General features: G+C 41.3%; 1 protein-coding gene across 1 annotated transcript in view; it reads right to left on the bottom strand.

Annotated features, from left to right (window-relative positions):
• Positions 1-475: 475 nt before the first annotated feature.
• The window catches only part of ZNF235 (zinc finger protein 235), a 73,789-nt gene continuing 55,906 nt past the window's right edge, over positions 476-18,358 (bottom strand). The window contains exon 5 of the mRNA XM_081108165.1: positions 476-1,759. Coding sequence (XP_080964291.1) covers positions 1,608-1,759 — 152 coding nt within the window. The 3' untranslated portion in view covers positions 476-1,607. The remainder of the gene's footprint in view (positions 1,760-18,358) is intronic.

The following is an 18,358-nucleotide window of genomic DNA, read 5'->3' as shown; positions in this document are numbered from 1 at the left end:
GAGAGAGAGAGAGAGAGAGAGAGAGAGTAAGAAAGAGAGAAAACCATCGATTTTCGGTTCCCCTTGTTTAGGCATTCAGTGGTTGATTCTTGTATGTGTCCTCACCAGGATTCAAAACCACCAACTGAGCTACCCAACCAGGGCTGCTTTGCCTTCTTGAAAAAATCTTTACTATTATTTTTAAATTTGGGGCTAACATTTTATTGAAATACTAGAAGCCTGTTGCACGAAGATTCACGCAATAGGCCTTCCTTCCCCTGGCTGCTGGCACTGGTTTTCCTCCAGTACCCAGAACCCAGGCCTTTGGTCTGGCCACAGCAGAGAAGCCAAGAGTCTTCAGTCTTCAGTCTTCACTCCACGCCTGCGTATGCAAATTAACTGCCATTTTTGTTGGGTTAATTTGCGTAGTCGCTCTAATTGGCTGGTGGGCGTAGCAGAGTGACACCAATTTGCATGTTTCTCTTTTATTAGTGTAGATAAACAGAAAACTGCATAGATTATAAACTTATACCTCCATGAATTTTCAGGGTCTGAAATGACTTCTTATTTGTTTAACTTTTTTTATTGAAGTAACATTTCCATATGCACACCTAAGCACTCAATTTGATGAATTTTGACAAATTGATACACCTCTCAGGAAGCTGAACAAAACTTATAGCATATTCAACTCCATCTCCCTTATTAAAAGTTCTTTTTGGCCCTGGCCAGTTTGGCTCAGTGAATAGAGCATTGGCCTGCGGACTAAAGGATCCCAGGTTCGATTCCAGTCAGGGGCACATACCCGGGTTCCAGGCTCGATCCCCAGTAGGGGGCATGCAGGAGTCAGCTGATCGTGGTTCTCTCTCATCATTGATGTTTCTCTCTCGCCCTCTCCCTACCTCTCTGAAATCAATAAAAATATATTTTTTAAAAAGTTCTTTTTGGCAATATCAAAATATCCCAAGATTTTACATATTGTCCATCTAATTGCCCTGCTCCATCCATGAAGAATGTCCTAACAGAGGTCTATTTTCACTCCACAGGTACACAAACTAAAGGGTTTCTCCTCCCTTAAGAATTCTTATAAACAAAAACTCACTGAGAACGTTGCTAGGTGGATCTCATTTTCACTCCTCCTGGAGACAGCTCACAAGTGGAGGAGAAAACAGTGTAGCAAAATGATTATCTCAGAACATTACTACTCTGAATTTGTAACCTAATTATAATTTTTATGGTACTTGTATTAGCTACTTATACCTGCATCACAAACTATTCTTAAACTTAGCAACTTACAACAACAAGCATTTATTTATACTTCTGTGAGTCAGGAATCTGGTGGCAGCATAGTTAGATGATAAGGGTCAGGATCTCATAAAGTTGCTGTCAAGGAGTCCAGCAGAGGTTCAGGCCTTTGAAGGCTTAATGGGACTGAAGTATTGAGTTACCAGATAGACTCATTTACATGGTTGTTGACAGAAGGTCTCAGTTCCTTGCCAGTGGGCCTCTCCCTTGAGTTCCTGAGTGTTCTCAAACATGGCAGCTGATTTCCCCCAACTACTTACACCTAAGAGAGTGGAAAGCAGAAACCACAAAGTCTTCTATGAACTAACCTTGGAAGTGATGTCCTTTCACTTCTGCCATATTCTGTTGCCTTCACAGACCAATCCTGATATATGTGGGAAAGGACTGATATTTGATAGGAGACGGATGTCAGGAGGCAGGATCATTGGGAACCATCCTGTAGGCTGGCTATCACAGCACCTTCTCGTATATACGAAACCTAGAAGATAATGGTAGGCATTTACATTTATCGTAAAACTCAGCCAAATTAAGTGGCAACAATTATCATAGGATTTTTATTCCCATAAGATGTGTCAGTTATGGGAATGAATTTTCTAGCTTTTTCCAGTTATAATGTTCCCTAGTTGAATATTATATATTTTCCCTTTTGCTGAGAAAATCCCCTGGTCTGAGGCCACATATTTCTCATTTTGACTTCATATGTAAGTCTTGGTATAGTTCCAAACGATTCTCCTTAACACCTAGCAGTTAGGTGCCTGTTCATCACATCATTGTTTTCATAGGTATGAAAAAGCCAATGACAAAGTCCAGGGTCTCCCAAAGTAGTTAACCTGAGAAATATTTTTATCTCTGAACAGATGTCCATTTGTCTTCATTTTCATTTCTGAGTTCTCTATCCTTCCAGGACACTGGAATCAAAATGAGATAGAAACTCTTCAAGGAGTTGGATTACAGTATCTTTTCCATGAAGACCTTGTGTGCTGGCAAATATGGGAACAACTTATAAGTAAGTTAACCAGAAATCAAGACTTGATAAAAAATCTTCAAGGCAAGACATCTGATTTGCCCAAACAAGGTGATTCCTCCTTTCAGTTGTGGGCTGGAGAAACTACTCAAGTTTCTGAAGATGAGAACTATACAATTAAGTTTCCAGGGAAAGTTAAAAGTTCTAATGGTATAAAAACTCAAGAGTTTCCAATTAAGACCAACAGGAATTTCTGGAAGAAAATGTATCTCAGAGAGTCACAGAATGATCAGAGTAGGTGTCAGCAGATTGATGGAAGATGTAAACTGTACAAGTGTGATCGTTGTGTTATGAGAAGGACCTCTCATGACCACGATGATGATCGGGAAGTACAGAAAGGCGTGAAGTCCTGTAGCCACAAGAATTGTGGGAAAGACTTCATGAAGAAATCATTCCACCATAGTGTAATCAACTCAGGAAAGCAAACCTCTGATGAGAATAGAAAAGGCCTTGGGTCCAGTCTTGAAGTTCATCAGCAGTTGCACCTAGGAGCAAAACCCCATATTTGTAGTGAGTGCGGGGAGGGTGTCAGTTATAGTTCAATGCTTTGCACTCATCAAAGTAATTCCACAGAAGAGAAATGCAATAGGAATGATGAGTGTGGTGAGGACTTTAGTCAAAACTCACATTTGCAAATCTATCAGAGAGTCAACATGGGAGAGAAACCCTACAAATGTGAAGAGTGTGGGAAAGGCTTTATGTGGAGCTCATGGCTTCATGTTCATCGGAGAATCCACACAGGAGAGAAACCCTACAAATGCAGTGTTTGTGGGAAGGGCTTAAGTCGGAGTTCATATCTTCAAGCCCATGAGCGAGTCCACACAGGAGACACACCCTACAAATGTGCTGTGTGTGGTAAGTGCTTCAGTCGGAGTTCACAACTTGAAGTCCATCAGCGAGTACACACTGGAGAGAAACCCTACAATTGTGCTGTGTGTGGTAAGAGCTTCAGTCATACCTCAACTCTTCAATCTCACCAACGAATCCACACAGGAGAAAAACCCTACAAATGCGCTATGTGTGGGAAGGGCTTCAGTCAGAGTTCACTTCTTCAAGATCATCAGCGAGTGCACACAGGAGACGCACTGTACAAATGTGCTGTGTGTGGTAAGAGCTTCAGTCGGAGTGCACATCTTCAAGCCCACCAGCGAGTTCACACTGGAGAGAAACCCTACAAATGTTCTGTGTGTGATAAGAGCTTCAGTCGGAGTTCAAATCTTCAAGTTCATCAGCGAGTCCACACTGGAGAGAAACCCTACCGATGTGGTATGTGTGGGAATAGCTTCAGTTGGAACTCACAGCTTCAGTACCATCAGCGTGTGCACACTGGTGAGAAAACCTACAAATGTGATGAGTGTGGGAAAGGCTTCATGTGGAGCTCGTGTCTTCATGTTCACCAGAGGATCCACACAGGAGAGAAACCCTTCAATTGTGCTGTGTGTGGGAAGAGCTTCAGTCGAATCTCAAGTCTCCAAGCTCATCAGCGTGTCCACACTAGGGAGAAACCCTACAAATGTGCTGTGTGTGGGAAGAGCTTCAGTTGGAGTTCACATCTTCAAGACCATGAGCGAGTCCACACAGGAGAGAAACCCTATAAATGTTCTGTGTGCGGGAAGAGCTTCAGGCGGAGTTCACATCTTCAAGCCCATCAGCGAGTCCATAGAGGAGACAAATCCTACAAATGTGCTGTGTGGAAAGAGCTTCAGTTGGAGGTTACATCCTCAAGACCATGAGCAAGTCCACACTGCCAAGAAGTCTTACTTATGAAGAGTGTGGAAAAGGCTTTATGAAGAGCTCATGTCTTCATGTTCATCAGAGGAACCACACAGGAGCAAAACCCTACAAATGTGCTATGTGTGGAAGATCTTCAGTCAGACCTCAAGTCTTCAAGTTCATCAGCAAGTTCACAGTGGGAAGAAGCCATGGAAATGTGAGACATGTGGGACAGGCTTTAGTCACAGTTCATGTCTTCAAGAACATCAACAAGTGCACAACGGAAAAAATCCTGCAAATGTGCTGTGTGTGGGTCAGGCTCCAGTCAGACCTCAAGTCTTCAGGTTCATCATAGTATATATAATGGAGATATGTCACTACTAGTGATGAGTGTGATAACAGTGTTCTTCGGAACTTAGACTTCGGACTTCCATGAGATAACCTACACTGCAGAGATTAGATATAGAAAGTTCTGTTTTAAGAATTCAGGCATGAGTTGGGTTTTTTTTGTTTACAGTCATCTGCATCCCATTGGAAGAAACCTCTTGGTTACATGAATGTGGTCAGTATTCTAGCAGAGCTTAAAATGTCAGTTTTTAAGAGAATGCACCCCAGGGAAACCCTATAAGAGTGATACTGTTTGTCAGAACCTCCACTTTCACTAAAATCTATATAGGATAGAGGCCTTAAAAATAAAGACCAGGACCTTAGCAAAGGTAAAATGATGGAAATCCATGTCCATGAGAGCGTAAGTTCTATGGCAGCAGTTCTCAACCTGTGGGTCGCGACCCCTTTGGGGGTCAAACGACCCTTTCACAGGGGTCGCCTAAGACCATCAGAAAACACATATATAATTACATATAGTTTTTGTGATTAATCACTATGCTTTAATTATGTTCAATTTGTAACAAAGAAAATACATCCTGCATATGAGATATTTACATTACGATTCATAACAGTAGCAAAATTACAGTTATGAAGTAGCAACGAAAATAATTTTATGGTTGGGGGTCACCACAACATGAGGAACTGTATTAAAGGGTCGCAGCATTAGGAGGGTTGAGAACCACTGCTCTATGGGGTCAGGAAGTTTATTTCCGCTAAATGACCATGACCTCAAACCACTGCCTAACAAGTAGAAGGTGCCTGGAAATGTCTAACTTGATGGAGAAGAATACCTATTATAAATAGAATAACTACAGTAGGTCCTCAGGTTACATCAGAGATCCGTTCCTATGGCGCGACCTAAGGCGATTTTCGCCATAAGTCGGAACCCACCTACATAAGCACCTACATCACTCATGTGGAGCACATACACAGCAGTAATGAAGTGAAACGGTAAAAAAAAATTTGTCTTGTTCCTGTTCTTAGGGGAAATGGTTTTAGTTTTTGCCCATTGAGTATGATGTTGGCTGTAGGTTTGTCATATATGGCCTTTATTATGTTGAGGTTTGTTCCCTCTCTTCCCACTTTGCTGAGAGTTTTTATCAAAAAAGGGTGTTGGAACCTGGCCAGTTTGGCTCAGTAGATAGAGCATCGGCCTGCAAACTGAAGAGTCCCAGGTTTGATTCTGGTCAAGGGCACATACCTTGGTTGCAGGCTCCTGGCCCTGACCGATGTGTCTCTGGCACACTGATATTCTTCTCTGTCTCTCCCTCTCCCATTCTCTCTAAAAATCAATGGAAAAATTATCCTCAATTGAGGATTAAAAAAAAAAGGGTGTTAAATTTTGTCGAATGCTTTTTCTGCATTGATTGATATGATCATGTGATTTTTGTCTTGCAGTCTATTTATGTGCTGTATCACATTTATTAACTTGCAAATATTGTACCAGCCTTGCATCCCTGGAATAAATCCCACTTGGTCATGATGTATGATCTTTTTAATGTATTGCTGAATTTGGTTTGCTAAAATTTTATTGGGGATTTTAGTGTCTATATTCACCAGGGATATTGTCCTGTAATTCTCTTTCTTTGTCATGTCTTTTTCTGGTTTTGGAATTAGGATGATGCTGACCTCATAGAAAGGGTTTGGAAGTGTTCCTTCCCCTTGAATTTTTGGGAATAGTTTGAGGAGCAGAGGTGTTATTTCTTCTTTAAATATTTGATAAAACTCCCCTATGAATCCGTCTGGACCAGGGCTTTTGATTATTGGGAGCTTTTTTTTATTATTACTGCTTCAATTTTATCAGTAGTTATCAGCCTATTCAGGTTTTCTGATTCTTCCTGATGGAGTTTTGGAAGGTTGTATTTTTCTAGGAATATGTCCATTTTGTCCAGGTTGTCCCATTTGTTGGAGTAAATTCATTCTTAGTATTTTATTACAATCCTTCAAATTGCTGTAGGGTCAGTTGTTACTTTACCTCTTTTGTTTCTGATTTGCTTATTTGGGTCCTCTCTTTTTGTTTCCTGATGAGCCTGGCTAGAAATTCATCAATCTTGTTTATCCTTTCAAAGAACCAGCTCTCCATTTTATTTATCTTTTGTATTTTTTTTTGTCTCTATGTCATTTATTTCCACTCTGATCTTTATTATTTCCTTCTTTCTACTTGTTCTGGGCTTTTCTTGTTGTTCTATTTTTAATTCTTTAAGTTGTAGTGTTAGATAACTTATTACCAATTTTCCTTTTTTTTTTTTTTGAGGTAGGCCTGTAGAGCTATGAACTTCTCTCTCAGGGCTGCTTTCACTGTGTTCCATAGATTTTGGATTGTTGTATGTTCATTTGTTTCTAGGATGTTTTTTTTTTAATTTCTTCTTTGACCTCTTTGGTAACCCATTCATTGTTTAATAGCATGCTATTTAGCCTCCATGTATTTGAGCCTTTTTATTGTGGCTGATTTCTAATTTCATGCCATTGTGGTCTAAGAAAATGCTTGATGTGATTTCAGTCTTCTTAAATTTGTAGAGACTTAGCTTGTGTCCTAACATGTGGTCTATCTTTGAAAATGTCCCATGTGCACTAGAGAAGAATATATATTCTGTAGCTTTGGGGTGGAATGTTCTGAAGATGTCAGTTAGTTCCGTCTGTCCTAGAGTGTCATTTAGGATTGCTGTTCCTTGTTGATTTTTTTTGCCTAGAAGATTTATCCAGTAATGTCAGTAGGGTATTAAAGTCCCCTACTATGATTGTTTTGCTGTGGGTCTCTCCCTTGATATCCTCCTGAAGTTTTATTGTATATTTAGATGCTCCTGTATTGGATACATATATGTTTATCAGAATTGTAGCCTCTTGTTTTATTGATTCCTTTAGTATTATGAAGTGGCCTTCCTTATCTCTTGTTATGGCCTTCACTTTGAGGTCTGTTTTGTCATATGTAAGTATTGCTACCCCAGCTTTTTTATTCATTTCCATTTGCCTGAAAAATTTTTTCCCACCCTTTCACCTTCAGTTTGTGTGAGTCCTTTGTTCTAAGGTGGGTCTTTTTTAGACAGCATATATATGGCTTATCCATTCAGCTACTCTATGTCTTTTGATTGGAACATTTAAACCATTTACACTTAAGGTTATTATTGACAGGTACTTGTTTGTTGCCATTTTTATTCTTTATGCCTGTGTTCTTTCTCCCCTTTCTATTTTTTCTTCTTTTTTTAAAAATATTTTTTATTGATTTTTTTACAGAGAGGAAGGGAGAGAGTTAGAGAGTTAGAAACATCGATGAGAGAGAAACATTGATCAGCTGCCTTCTGCACACCCTCTACTGGGGATGTTCCCGCAACCAAGGTACATTCCCTTGACCAGAGAATCAAACCTGGGACCCTTCAGCCCACAGGCCGATGCTCTATCCACTGAGCCAAACCGGTTAGGGCCCCTTTCTATTTCTTCTTTTTACAACAGCATTTCTTGCATTGCTGGCTTGATGGTAATAAACTCCCTTAGCCTTTTTGTTTGTTTGTTTGCAAAGCTCCTAATTTCTCCTTCAATTTTGAATGATAACCTTGCTGGATAGATTCTTGGATTCAGTTGCTTGTATACTTCAGTATCACTTTGTATACTTCCTTCCATTCCCTTCTGGTCTGATGTGTTTCCATTGAGAAATCAGTTAATAGTCTAATGGGAAATCCTTTGTAGGTAACTTTCTGTCTCTCTCTGGCAGCCTTTAAGGCTCTTACTGTGTCGTTGACATTTGCCAATTTAATTTCGATGTGTCTTAGTGTAGGTCTTTTTGGGTTCATCTTATTTGGGACTCTCTGTGCTTCTTGGATTTGTGTGACTTTTTTCTTCCCAAAGTCAGTGAAGTTTTCTGTCATTATTTCTTCAAACAGGCTTTCTATGCCTTGCTCCGCTTCCTCTCCTTCTGGCACCCCTATTATATAGATGTTTCATGTTGTCCCAAAGCTCCCTTAGACTCTCCTCCTGCTTTTTAATTTTTTTCCGATTGCTCCTCTGCTTGGATGTTTTTTTCTATCTTGTCTTCTAACTCCCTGATTCAGTTCTCAGTTTCTAGTCCACTGTTGAAACCTTCCATGGTGTTCTTTATTGCAGTTATGTCATTCTTCATTTCCTCTTAATTCTTACACATGGTGGATTTCTCACCCAGACGTTTGAGCATCCTTTTATTACCATTAGTCTGAATTCTTTCTCTGACAAATTGCTTGACTGCATTTCATTTAGTTTCTTTTCTGGTGATTCCTCCTTTTCTTTCATTTGAGGGTTGTTTCTTAATCTCCCCATTTTTTGTTGTTCCTTTGTAATTGTTTGTATGTATTTGATCAAACTGCTATGCCACCCAGATTTTTTGAATTGGTCTTATGTAGTTGATGTTTTATGGGACCCAGTGGTGCAGTCTCTCAGGTCTCCTGAGCTGGGTGTTCTAGGGAGGCCCCCTACTTGAGATATTTGGGTTCTCCTGATGTATTGGGTCATGGATATTATTGTCGCATTTGTGAATGGAATCTCCTTTCAGGTGTCTGATTATGTGGCTCGCTCCCTACCATGTTGTGCCACCCATTGTGGAGGTGTTGACCAAAAAGCACAAAATACAGCACGAGACATGACAGAGAATGAACAGAACACAAATATCCACAAGACACATAACCCTAATAAAAGTGACCACCAGAGAAAAGAGAATTAGGAAAGAGAAAAGAGCAAGAATGATAGGAAAAAAATATGGAGAGGAAACATAACAAAACAAACATAAACCAAAAAAGCACAAACAAAAAGAACACCCAAAAGGGGTGGGGGTGGGGGGGGCAGAATCTGCAGGTGCAGAGCTGAAATAAACAAAATAAGATTAAGGAATTGGAGGAATAGGGGAAGGAACATGGTTTAGAATAGAGGAGGGAGAAAAGAAATGAGAAGATAATAAGATAATATGTAAATTTTAAAAGATGTGTTTGTTTATTTTTTTGAATAGAAGAATAGAGGAGAGAGCATATAGGCCTAAATTAGGAAGTGAGACAAGTTAAAAATTTAGGGGAAGAGCCGAAACTGGTTTGGCTCAGTGGATAGAGCGTCGGCCTGTGGACTGAAAGGTCCCCGGTTCGATTCCGGTCAAGGGCATGTACCTGGGTTGCGGGCACATCCCCAGTAGGGAGTGTGCAGGAGGCAGCTGGTCGATGTTTCTCTCATCGATGTTTCTAACTCTCTATCCCTCTCCCTTCCTCTCTGTAAAAAATCAATAAAATATATATTAAAAAAAAAAATTTAGGGGAAGAAAAGAGCAAGAGACAAGAGAAAGAAAAAACTGAGTAGTGAAATAAGAGAAAAGAGAAGGGGAAATAGAGTAGGAGTAGGGAAGAGGAAATGAGATATATGAATAAACCAAGAGACTAGAATAATAACATATCAATAAAGCATATAAAGAAGATCAATTTTTAAAAAGGGGGGAAAGAAAAACTAAAACAGAAAAAGGGGAAGAAAAATGAGAGGGATAAAAGAGAAGAAAAGGTAGAAACTAAAAATAAAAATCTTTTTTAGATTAAAAAAAAAAAGTGTTGTTCACTTCAGCCAAGTTTTACTGCCCCATGGGAGCTGGTTTAGGACCCTCCTCTTCTGTCTGCCAATTCTGGGCTTCCTGTTAGGTACTTAGGTGCTAACCACTGTCAGGCACAGTCTTTTGGCTTTTAGCCCCTGCTTGAAGCTCCAAGCCATCCACCGATCCTCTTTGTGTCCGTCTCCACAGGCCTTGGCTGCCAGCAGGCGGGGCCAGTCTATCCTCTTTGCCTGTCTGCCAGCTGTCAATCTTAATCACTCAAGCGGCTGTTTCTGACACGGCTTTAGGTGGGGTTGGTGCTGTTTTGGTTTCAGGGAATAAGATGGTTGTTTTTCCCTGACCCAGAGCTACTTCTCTGCAAGTGGCTCAAAATATTACTCTACCCTTGGTTGGACGGAGATCCTTGTATGGAGACCTGTGGGGTTGGCTGGCACCCTGGAGTTCATCAGTCTTCTCCCCAGAATGGTGGGGAGGACGGCCTCTCTTCCAACCCAGTCACTGAGGGCTCCTTGAAACTGCTCAGACCTGGAAACTTGACCTCTGCCTTTGTTTCCTCTGTAAAGCTCAAAATGCAGAGTGTGACAGGCTGGGTCTCCTGCCCTGAGGCTACTGGGCGGGGTAGCTCCTCTGGGGAGAAATGGCTGCTTAGGTTTGGAAGCCTAAGCACCCCCCGGATCAGGACCCCTGGCCACAGCTCCCTGCCCTGCTTCCCTCTCTGGCCTCTCCTCAGGCCCCTCAAGTCCCTGCCACCCTCCCTGCACTGAAGTGATTGCAACTGAAAAGTCCCGTGTTCTGGGTTTAGAGAATAAAAACAAATACAAAACAAAAACAACAATGAAACCGCTGCTTTCTCTCCCCCTGCACCACACTGCTTTTTCCTCCGGCGCAGCCTTTCGCGGCTGTGGTCTTGGGCCCAGGCTCCAAGGCAGCCAGTGGCCCTACGACTTTCCCTTTTCACAGTTGGATGTGTACAGGAGCCAGCGTGGTGGTGGAAACCCCGAGGTGCAGGCCTCAACTGGACGGGGAGGTGGAGACAACTAGAAAAGAACTCAGGCCATTTGTCAAAAATAACCCATAGGAGACAATAAGACCGAGGCAATGTATCAGGAAACTAGTAACCCCATAGTCCTCGGCCAATGCAGAACTGGAGGAGGACTCCTGCACCTAAGGGATAAATAGCCTGTGATCGCTACTCCCTATGTGCCTCCTGCCCACAGACACCCGCTCTGAGAACATATTAAAGGTCTCGTTTTCGCCATACTTCTGTCTCTGAGTCCATTGTTTTAATTTGGACAGGTGAGCATTTCTCACACTCAGACACAACTGCCAGCCAGGGAGGCAGGCTCTGGGTCGGGAGGGCAACCAGGGTAAAAAAGATACCCTGGCTTGGTCTCCATGGCTCAGAGTGATTGTGCCTGCAGGCCTTAAAAAACAGTTGGCTAAATTTGGTCCACTGGCTATCGTTTGCCATCCCTTGTTTTAGACAGTTAATAATAGTAGAGCAGTTTTCAACCTTTTTCATTTCGTGGCACACAAAAGCTAATTACTAAAATTCTGCAATACACCAAAAACATTACTTTTTTTTTTTTTTTTTGCCAATCTGACAAAAAAAAAAAAGTATAACTTTGATTCCTTCACACTGAGTGGCTGTTGTCATTTTTTTTTAATTTGACAATCTGAGGGAAAAGAGGTCAGTGTCCCTGACTAAATAGTCAGGTATTGCATGATTTAAAAGTTCTGTGGCACACCGGTTGAAGATCACTGACGTAGTGGATTACTGAACTGATTCATTTCCAAATATTGAGCCAGCTTTTCATTCATGAGATAAACCGTACGTGATTATGGTATATTATTTTTACAGATTGCTGGATTTCTCTTACTAATTTTGTTCATGAGGGATATTGATCTGTGATGTTTTGTATTTTATACTCTTGGATTTTGGTATCAGGGGAATGCTAGCTTCATATAATGAGTTGGGAAGTGTCTCCTGTTTTCAAGGAGAGATTATGTAGCTAACTGGTGTTATTTCTTATTTAAATATTTGTAGAATTTACTAGTACAGCCATCTGAGTGTGCATATTGTTTTGAAGTGTTTTTTAAACTATGGTTTCAATGTATTTCATACTTAAGGACTATTTAGATTATCTATTTTATTTTAGGTAAAGATTGGTTTTGGGTTTTGGAGGAATTGATTCCTTTCATCTAAGTTGTTGATTTATATGTACAGCGTTTTTCATATTATTACCTTAATATCCTTTTAATGTCTGTAGTGTCTGTTGTGATAGCCTCTCTTTCGTTCCTGATTTTTATTTTTCTCTTTTTTCCTTTGGCCATTCTCAGTAGAGGTTTATCAAGTTCATTGATCTTCTTGAGAAAAACAACAGTTTTCAGTTTGATTGATTTTTCTCATTGATATTTGTTCTTTTGACTTTCCTAAAATGCAAACTTATGGACTTGAGTCCTATCTTCATTTCTAATGGAAGCATCTAATGCTATAAGCCACTGCTTAGCTGCACTGCACAAGTTTTATTATATTTTCTTTTAAAAAAATTTTTATTTGTTGAGAAAGAGTGAGATCAATTTGTTGTTCCACCTATCCATGCACTCACTGGTTGACTCCTGTATATGTCTCGACCATGTACTAGACACACAACCTTGGAGTATGGACAACACTCAAACCAACTGAGCTATCCAGCAGGGCTGTTTTCTTTAAAATATTTTTCTAATTTCCCTTGAAACATCATCTTTGATCCATGGGTTATTTACAAGTATTTTGTTTAATTTTCAATGTTTAGAGATGTTTCTGTTTTCTTTCTGTTATTGGTTTCTAGTTTAATTCTTTTGTGCTCTGAAAATATATGTTATATGATTTCAATTATTTTCAATTTATTGAGGTTTGTTTATGACCCAGGAGTGTGATCTATCTTGGTGACTGTTACATGTGTCCTTCAAAAGAATGTCTGTTCTGTTGTCATTTTCATTGTCGCCAGGTGGAATATTCTACATAAATGTCAATTAAATTATATCCAGTTGGTTGATGGCATAGTTCAGTTCTTCTGTGTCTTTGCTGATATTCTGCCTAATAATTCTGTATATTACTGAAAGAAGAATACTGAGGTCTCCATATGTAATTGTGGATTTGTCTATTTCTCCTTTCAGATTCACCAGCTTTTTCTTTTAACTATTTTGAAATTCTATTGTTAGGTGTTTATTCATTTAGAATTATGTTCACTTAATGAATTGATCCTGTATCATTATATAATGTACCCTTTTATCATTGGTAATTTTCTTTACTCTGAAGTTTACTATGTCTTATATTAATATAACCATTTTGACTTTTCTTAGTACTTTAAGACACAAGACATTGCAAAAAACAATGTGCTCACAAGTACCCTTCACACCATTGTATATTTCTGGTTTTAAAACCAGGAAATTGGCATTGACACAATATTATCAACTAAACTACAAATCTTTTTTTGCTTTCACCCATCTTTTAATTGAAATTTCTATTGAGATAATTTAGGTTGACACGCAGTTGTAAGACATAATAAAGACATACATCGTGTACACTTTGTCCACTTTCTCCAAATGGTAACACATTGCAAAGCGATGGTATAGTACAAGCAAGACATTGACATTTATACAACCCACTGACCTTCATCACATTTCTTTAGTTTTACTGGTACTCAGTTGTGAATTAAGTGCTATACAATTTTATCACCTGTGTAGATTCATTTACCCACTACAACAGTCAATGAACAGATATTGACAATTCTTGCCCATTTGTAACCACACTTACCTTCCTGCCGCTCCCTCACCCCAACCCTAACCTGTTAGGACCATTGATCTGTTGTCCATTTCTATGATTTTGTCATTTCTGGAATGTTACATAAATAGAACCTTACCACATTACACCTTTTGGAATTGGCTATTCATCCAAATTGTGTTTAGTTTGCCCATCTTATTACTGAGTAGTATTTTATCGTATGTATGTGTCACGATTTGATTAGTCACTTACCTGTTGAAGGACATTTGTGTGATTATATTTTTGGCTATTGCAGATAAAGCTGCTGTGCACATGTGTGTGTAGGTTTTTGTGTGGACATAGGTTTCCTTTTCTCTGGGATGCATGCCCAGAAGTGCAAATGGTGAGTCAGAAGGTCAGAGGGTAGTTGCATATTTTCATCAGTGTTTGCATGCAGAGTGTGTGTGTGTGTGTGTGTGTGTGTGTGTGTGTGTGTGTGAGAGAGAGAGAGAGAGAGAGAGAGACTATGAAATCATATCCCTTGTATAGATTTGTATAGATTCTGGTAACTGACTGTAGTCAGAATGCAGAACTGGCCCACCTGTGTCCCTCCTTGGTACTAGTCAGATCCTTCCTCCAACCCTAACCACTGAATATGTTCTCTCTTCCTGGAATTTTGCCTGTTATAAATAGAGCTGCTGTGAACATTTGTCTATAGGCTTTTGTGTGGATACATTTTCATTTCTACAGGATGAATTCCTGGGAGCACGATGTTCAGGTCATATGGTAGTTGTATGTTTCGTTTTTTAAAAGACTCCCCAACTCTTCTAGAGTGACTGTACTGTTTTCTCGCCTACCAGTAACTTGTAAGAGATGCAGTTGCTTCCCATTCTCACTAGCCCTTGATATTGTCAGCATTTTTATTTCTTAATCCTCACCCAAAGATATGTTTCTATTGATTTTTAGAGAGAGGACGGGGGAAAGAAGAGAGAGAAACATCGATGTGAGAGAAACATCAATCCTCCTGTACGTGCCCTGACCAGGGATCGAAACCGCCACCTAGGCACGTGCCGGCCACTTTTCAGTGTGTGGGATGGCGCCCCCCCACTGAGCTGCCAGGCCAGGGCAATATTGTCAGTATTTTTAAGTTTTATCTATTCTGCTGGTTGGGTAGTGGTATCTTATAGCTTTAATTTGCATTTTTCTAACAGCCTCAGCTTGCCTTTGATTAATGTTCGCATGGTGTCTGATAGTGGGCAAAGGTGTTATGGCCACGGTAATGAGTGAGTGCCTCCGGAATGACAAAGGAAGCAGGCACCTCCACTGAATATGACAGTTTATCATAAGGTAATTTACTTACAGGAAGACTGGGTTGGAGGGGAACAGAAGACCCAGCAATTTTGCACAGATTAATCTCTGCTAACAGACCTGTTACAGTACTTTTTTTATACTATAACTCAGGTACTAATGATTGACAAAGGGACAACCACCTCCTGGTGGTCTTGTGATAGATGATGGTTTATAATCAAAACTTTCACCAGTTTTGATACTAGTAACTAGACACTAAATGGGTCCGAGGCTGCCTGTCACTACTTGAGTGAAATGAAGCACAGACGGGGCTGAATCATATCTGAGCATTTGTTCCAATAATGCCACCAGTGTGGGGAGAGCAGCAGGTCATCCTGGAAATTCTGTTCTGATCCGCCCTTGTCAACTGGCTGAGGGAAAAGGGGCTGTGAGCTGAGTGTGGGCTGTGGGCTGTGAGGGCTGTGGGCTGTTGGCTGTGTGTGGGTTATTGGCTGAGTGTGGGCTGTAGGCTGAGTGTGGGCTGTTGGCTGTGTGGGCTGTGAGTGTGGGCTATTGGCTGAGTGTGGGCTGTTGGCTGTGTGGGCTGTGAGTGTGGGCTGTTGGCTGTGTGGGCTGTGGGCTGTGAGGGCTGTGGGCTGTGTGTGGGCTATTGGCTGAGTGTGGGCTGTTGGCTGTGTGGGCTGTGAGTGTGGGCTGTGGGTGTAACAGGAGAGGAGGGGAGGGTCTGTAGCCTTGCCTACCTGTATCATAATTAAAGCTTCCCCTATAAACCACATACAATTGTTTCACTTAAAAAATATGGATTCTAGAGAGAAACCAAGATGGCGGCATAGGTTAATGCTGGAGATTGCTGCCTCGAACAACCACTTCAAAAAACAACTAAACGACGGAACGGACATCATCCAGAACCACAGGAAGGCTGGCTGAGTGGAAATTCTACAACTAGGAGGAAAGAGAACATCATACCCAGACTCAGAGGAGGCGCAGTGCTGAAGTGAAATACTGAGGTGCGGAGTGTGCGCGGAGAGGGCTGGCCGCGGAGGGTGTGGTTGTTGTTTTCAATCGGGAGGGAGTTTCAGACTCTGAGCTCCAGATCCGGGCGAGTCTCTAGGGACCCAGACTCAAACAGGAGAAGCGGGACTGTCTGGCTTCAGTCGGAACTCAAAGGCAACTTTCTCTCCGAGGTTTGCAGTGGTTGCTGGGACTCTGTGAGGCAGAGCTCCTAGGGATGGAACTGAGAGCAGCCATAACTGCTCAATCCGGCCCACCCTGTAGGTCCCTGGGACCCGCCCTGCCCAAGCCCTGCGCAGAGCCATTTGCCAGATAGCCTCAGGCAAACGCTAAATTAGCACCGCCCTAGAGATCCAGCACAGAAGCTCTCCCACTGCAGACACAGCTGACTCTCATAGCCAGTTAGCCTGGACGTCAAATCACCCCCAGTATTGCCAACAATCAAGGCTTAACTACAACAAGACTGCGCACAAAGACCACTAGGGGGTGCACCAAGAAAGCATAAAAAATGCGGAGACAAAGAAACAGGCCAAAACTGTCAATGGAGGATATTGAGTTCAGAACCACACTTTTAAGGTCTCTTAAGAACTGTCTAGAAGCCGCCGATAAATGTAGTGAGATCCTCAAGAAATCTAATGAGACCCTCGATGTTATGATAAAGAACCAACTAGAAATTAAGCATACACGGACTGAAATAACGAATACTATACAGACTCCCAACAGCAGACCAGAGGAGTACAAGGATCAAGGCAAAGATTTGAAATGCGAAGAAGCAAAAAAAAACAACCAGAAAAGCAAAATGAAAAAAGAATCTGAAAATACGAAGATAGTGTAAGGAGCCTCTGGGACAGCTTCAAGCATACCAACATCAGAATTATAGGGGTGCCAGAAGAAGAAGAGAGAGAGCAAGATATTGAAAACCTATTTGAAGAAATAATGACAGAAAACTTCCCCCACCTGGTGAAAGAAATAGACTTACAGGTCCAGGAGGGGCAGAGAACCCCAAACAAAAGGAATCCAAAGAGGGCCACACCAAGACACATCATAATTAAAATGCCAAGAGCAAAAGACAAAGAGAGAATCTTAAAAGCAGCAAGAGAAAGACAGTCAGTTACCTACAAGGGAGTACCCATACGACTGTCAGCTGATTTCTCAACAGAAACTTTGCAGGCCAGAAGGGAATGGCAAGAAATATTCAAAGTGATGAATACCAAGAACCTACAACCAAGATTACTTTATCCAGCAAACTATCATTCAGAACGGAAGGTCAGATAAAGAGCTTCACAGATAAGGAAAAGCTAAAGGAGTTCATCACCACCAAACCAGTATTATATGAAATGCTGAAAGGTATCCTTTTAAGAAGAGGAAGAAGAAGAAAAAGGTAAAGATACAAATTATGAACAACAAACATGCATCTATCAACTAGTGAATCTAAGAATCAAGTGAATAAATAATCTGGTGATCATAATAGAATCAGGGACATAGAAAGGGAATGGATTGACTATTCTTGGGGGGGAAAGGGGTGTGGGAGATGCGGGAAGAGACTGGACAAAAATCGTGCACCTATGGATGAGGACAGTGGGTGGGGAGTGAGGGCGGAGGGTGGGGCGGGAACTGGGAGGAGGGGAGTTATGGGGGGGGGGGAAAGAGGAACAAATGTAATAATCTGAACAATAAAGATTTAATTAAAAAAAATATATGGATCCTAGCCCTGGCTGGGCGGCTCCGCTGGTTGGAGTGTTGTCCCGTACACCAAAAGGTTGCAGGTTCGATCCCTGCTTGGGGCACATACAGGAGACAAGCAATCCATTTCTCTCAGATCAATGTTTTTCTCTCTCAATCGTTCGCTCTCTCTAAAATCAATAAACATATACTCTGGTGAGGATTAACGTATTATATCCGTATTGTGGAAATCTCCGTATTGTTTATTATTCGTAAACACCACTTGAGGATGTTTATTGATGTGATAGGGAGGGGGAGGGGAGAGAAATATTGCTTTGTTGTCCCCCTTATTTTGCATTCATTGGTTGGTTCTCAAACGTTTCCTGACCGGGAATCCCACCTGCTGCTTGGCGTACTGAGACAATGCTCTAACCAACTGAGGTAGCCGGCCAGGGTGGAGGTACCATGTACTCATTGTGCTGAATTATTTCTCTGCCTGGACATTTGTGGGAATGAAACTTTAAGGATTTTACACTTCAGTGTATAGGTTGATAGGAAGAAGTTTCTATTCCAGGAGGTGGTGCTGAAGCACAGCTTTTTTTTCTCTTACTTGCTCTGCTGGGGTTTCTGGGATCCCTGTGGGCGTGTGGCTCTGCCAAGGAACAAGCCCCGTCCTCCCCGA

Source organism: Myotis nattereri, assembly GCF_964212035.1.
Source record: "Myotis nattereri genome assembly, chromosome: 15".
NCBI classification, from domain to species: Eukaryota; Metazoa; Chordata; class Mammalia; order Chiroptera; family Vespertilionidae; genus Myotis; species Myotis nattereri.
Note: the sequence above shows the minus strand (reverse complement) of the source record. Positions and strands in the feature narration are given on the sequence as shown.